Genomic DNA, 4,962 nt, shown 5'->3' with positions numbered 1-4,962 from the left:
ATACAAAAATACACATTTATTTCCAGATGTAGAGTTTGATCAACATTGTTCATATAATTACAGGAAGGAACAGACAAAAATACAAATACAAAGGCACACAAATGCATATCATTCCTATTTACTTACATAAACGATTGAAAACATTGTGTATGTAATACACACTTATTTATACAAACGATACAACAAGTACCGGTATTTACATACCCTTTGTCTTTCTACACACTTTAGTCGTCTTGAAAAATATACATTTGCTTGCTTGGAGTTGGAGGGTATACACTTTAGGTCAAAGGTGCATTTCAGATAGTTGTGGAAACTACCACAAAGTCATGAGAATGGCCTTTCGCCTTTGAGGATCAAGCCCTTATTTGATGGTAGAGCTTTGGAGAGGGACAAAGTCAATGTGTTCTGTAGTTGAAATGTTTGAATGGTGGTGACCCCCAAAACATACAGTAACTGATTCAGTCTTCTTGTTCTCCATTTCTCCTCATCCCTTAGAGGATAAAGCTCTAAATCAGACCAAAGCATACACAATTCTGAAATGAGTCTGAAACGGCAACCAAAGTTAAATTAACATAACCACTTAACAAAATTATTTATTATTGCCTGTAATGATATATCCAAAATTGGGTGCCAGGGTTAAAGTGGTTAAAGAAACGTAAAAATTGACTCCCAATTTATGTTAAATTAATACCTATCCAATGGTCTTCCAAAGTCCGGTAGGCTGAATAAAATACAGTCTGCTGGTATGTTTGTAGCCCAGGAACAGGTGTTACTATTACACCTAGTGATCTATATTATATTACACACAAGGTGTCCAACTTAACAACCAGGATACTGTATATGTGAAAATATGACCAAGAAACCTTTTTAAGACCTATAGCCAATTTTACTTTTGTGACTGCCTACTGGCATATTTTCTTTGTAGTCTTCAGAAGTAGAAAGCATCAATATAATCTATTTATACATTCAAGTGCTTAGATTCTATTTCACCATAGTCAACACTATGGTACACACAGGAAGCTACACAATAAACACCCTCTCCAGGAGAGGAAGACACAGAACTATCTCATTTTCAACTATCATGACCTCTAGAGAGGTGACTGATTTCTACAAGTATTATTCTCATCATTACAAGAAGCGTTGAATGTTCTGTACATTTATGCAACCTAAAAACAGCAGAAATACAACACTGTGGAGCACAGATCTGCCCATAGGCCAGCATATTATTTGCCAGGTACCACACTATTTGACAACTCAGCTTAATTCACCTCCTGCATTTACAAATACTCAGGTTATCTATCATCTATTATTAACCATTTACCTGTGTTCCTTCCTGAGTATGGAATGTGACCCTATAACCTCATGCCACTGTATCCCAGGTCTGAGGGTTGCCAGATGGCATTGTCTCTGGGACAGTGGTTGTGGCAGGCACAGCTCTGGGTCACCATGACAGGCCTCCTGCTGGTTTTACGGTTGGCACACTGGAACTCCAGCAGGACAGTCTTGGTGCTGTGGGGGGTGCAGCAGCGACCATCGGTACAGGAGCCACAGTAGCGAGGCTTGTAGAGCTGGACGCTGGTACAGTTCTTATAGGAGAGATGGACAGGTTTGGTGCTCTTCAACATCCTCTGACACTTACTGCCTCTCTGGAGGAAGACGGATGAGACAGAAAGTTAATGTTGGTGAAAAGTACATGTGTCGTATCTGCAAATAGAGTACACTTGACATCCTTCTGGATTGGGTTGAACATGCATGCTATTGTCTTTTATGAAGACTGCACTGCTGCATTCGTTGTGCAAGCAAGGTGTTGAATATTCTAGGAACCTAAGTTTACAAGACTGGAGGGCGGGAAGGAGATATACTGCTCAAAGAAATGTAGGGAACACTTTGATCCCTTAATTATTTTGAGTTTTCATGAACTGTGTACATACTGCTAACAAAAACTGCTCAAAGGAATCAAAGTATTCCCTTAATTATTTTAAGCAGTGGTATAATACGACACAATACTAGCACATTAATTATTAAAAGGTTTAGGTAAAACAAAGTTCAGCCAGACACCAAAGTTCAGCCATATAGTACTATGAAAACATACACAATAAAATAATCAGTGTGAATTTAGTGGATCTCTAAGTGTAGCCCACTGTAGGGTAATTGCGTTACCTTAGGGCCAATCGGTGTCAGCTGCATCTGGTCCTGCTGGTCGTCACAGGGTCTGACCATACATAACCGGCTTTGTTTCACCATCTCACACCGACGATTCTTATTGGTAACTCTGGTGGACACACCCATGCCGCAGGTTCGAGAGCAGGCACTCCACTCCGTGGTCTGTTCAATGCAGTTCTGGCTGGGGTCCCAGCTGTCGATACCCACAGTCTCTTCCTGGCGGAAGGCTGGAGGAATCACAGGGAGAGTATGTAATCTTTGCATGAATGCAGTGCAGTATTTGTGTGTGTGTGTGTGTGTGTGTGTGTGTGTGTGTGTGTGTGTGTGTGTGTGTGTGTGTGTGTGTGTGTGTGTGTGTGTGTGTGTGTGTGTGTGTGTGTGTGTGTGTGTGCGTGTGCGCGTGCGCGTGCGTGTGCGTGTGCGTGTGTGTGCGTGTGTGCGTGCGCGTGTGCGTGTGCATGCGAGAGAGAGAATACTATTGTCTCATCTACAGTAGGCTATGTTTCCTCTTTACTCACCTGCCATGGCGAAGCCCCCAAGTGCACTGGCCTCAGCCGGTGGTTCACACACCCACTTCTCGCAGCACTCCCCAGGCACCTGGACCCTCCGTGGCAGTGGGCAGTCAGGGCCAGGCAGCATCACATCCAAGTTGCAACGGGGCACACAGGCGATTTGCCCGTCCCGACATACACACTGGTACTTACAGCTGGGAAAGAACGTCTGACCGTCCTGGTAGACGGAGCCGTCCAGAACGCATGCATTTCCCTGGTGAGCTGGATGTGAGAGAATGTTGGTGAATTTAGGTTGACAGTTGATTTACGTACTGTAGGTTGACTGTTAATCTTTATGATATAGGTTCTATGTATGTATTGATGCGGAGGTATTACACAGTGATGTCAAAATTACATAGATCACTAGCTTAAACATCCTGTGAACTCATGCTACTGTATACTGTATGTCCGTGCAAAAACAAACGTTCAAGACAAGCAGCAGGCAAAAACGCAGGCTAAACATTAAGCGGGTACACAGCAGTTACTCTGCTACGCAACCGATCGTACAGATCCCTGTAATGGCTCACTCACCTACACAGACTCCAGTCCTCTTATGTACGTCGGCTGTGTAGTCACACTGCAGTCCTTTACGTGTGTCACAGGGATTTGTTTCAGAGCAGACCTCGCCTTTCTGTCGGGCACAAACCAGGCAGCAGGGACAGTCGTCTAGGATCAGGGGCACCCCAGGGGCACACATGGGTGGTTCCCGAGGGCACTGGCACCTCAGAGGGCATGCTTGGGACCAGACTAGGGTAAACATCTGGGGCAGAGAAAGTATTTTAGTGTTGAAATATCATGGAAAAGATGTTCAGTTAAAACCAAGCAAATAATTATGCTGAAAATAAGAAATATCAATTATTTTCATTTTTCATTTTTTTTCCAAACAGAATAATAACATTTGTCAGCAGACTTGGAATTCTTTATAATATATTATTCAACAAGCATACCTGTGTTAAGATGTAGAAAACAAACAAGACTCTCTCTGCTGGATTGAAAATCCTCATCTTGTCTGTTGGGTCAGCCGAATCACAGAAACTTAATTGGTAGAAAGAACTCTCGACTTGTCTTATCTTGTCTTGTCTTGTCTTGTCTTGTCTTGTCTTGTCTTGTCTCTTGACACCGTACCGTATCAAGTTGAGTTCTGTTCAATTGAGGTTAAAATGTTCCTCGTCTCTGGTGGAGTGTATGGAGGTGGCGTTGCAGAAGGTTGTAATTCCTTTGTCATTCTGTGTGAAGACCTCGGAGAAGAGACTCTTTTATAGCAGATCTTTTCCACTGGCACCATGACGACAAACAGGATGGAATGTTGGAGAGATCACCCAGAGTTCTGGAATTCTGGCAGACGACTGGAGGAAGGCGAGAGTTGCAATTTACTGTGAGATCCTGAAGGGGGGGGGGGAGGGGTAGACACGGGGGAAAAGAAGGGGAGACGGCGAGAGAGAGAGAGAGAGGGAGAGAGACGTTTTATTCATCACAATTATTGCCAGTTGCATTGAGATGAGGGAGAAAGAGAGGGAAATCCCATGCCAGCTTTACTCTCCTTATCAGGTGATAAATTAATTGCTATCCTTACATATCACTGAGCGACACTTGCTGTGTATTCTAAACACACACACACACACACACACACACACACACACACACACACACACACGCACACACACACGCACGCACACGAACACACGAACACACGCATAGTACATAATATTACATTCATACCGTATACATACATACGTATGAAGGTACATACATACTAGTACAAACACATACTGTATATACATACATTCCTACATACAAAACACATATACAGTACACACTCATGATGGGGATTCCCTTATTGTTGTACTTTGGCCCAGGATAGTTCAGGGTGTTTACTATTTCATTAGTTCTAAGGGTCCCAAGACCTCTGGACACTCTAGTGACCTCTTGACTACTCTTCCTGAACCCTACCTGGGAGGTCGCAGTGGAAAATCCTGATATTCCCTGTGGGATCATTACTGTTTCCTTAAATAGCAACACGGTGGAAAGTCTGTCTGGGTCATCAGTAGCCTGAATGACTACAGAACCTGGGGTATGTATCCACATCTGGTTTTAGCTAATCTATGGCCTAATACTACAGGATGTTTTTGTTCTGTGCAGGGTTGCTCTGATTGTCATATGATTTTGAACATGTTTTACCTTAGACAAGGTTAAGGGAAACAATAATGTTAGGAGATGTCTCTGTGTGGGACACTGCAACTAGACAGTC

The 4,962-nt window shown here is 43.2% G+C and overlaps 1 protein-coding gene across 1 annotated transcript; it reads right to left on the bottom strand.

The window, feature by feature from the left end:
- Positions 1 to 1,352: 1,352 nt before the first annotated feature.
- On the bottom strand, positions 1,353 to 3,769 carry LOC308084143 (CCN family member 3-like; the record flags this gene model as incomplete). Its single annotated transcript, XM_080426663.1, has 5 exons — positions 3,662 to 3,769; positions 3,246 to 3,474; positions 2,682 to 2,936; positions 2,161 to 2,390; positions 1,353 to 1,646 (listed from the first exon to the last, which is right to left on the bottom strand). The coding sequence occupies exons 1-5, from the start codon at positions 3,716 to 3,718 to the stop codon at positions 1,353 to 1,355; spliced, it is 1,065 nt and encodes a 354-aa protein (XP_080282789.1). The 5' UTR covers positions 3,719 to 3,769.
- Positions 3,770 to 4,962: the final 1,193 nt, after the last annotated feature.

This window comes from Gymnoscopelus braueri (genome assembly GCF_963280865.1).
Source record: "Gymnoscopelus braueri genome assembly, chromosome: 4".
NCBI classification, from domain to species: domain Eukaryota; kingdom Metazoa; phylum Chordata; class Actinopteri; order Myctophiformes; family Myctophidae; genus Gymnoscopelus; species Gymnoscopelus braueri.
Note: the sequence above shows the minus strand (reverse complement) of the source record. Positions and strands in the feature narration are given on the sequence as shown.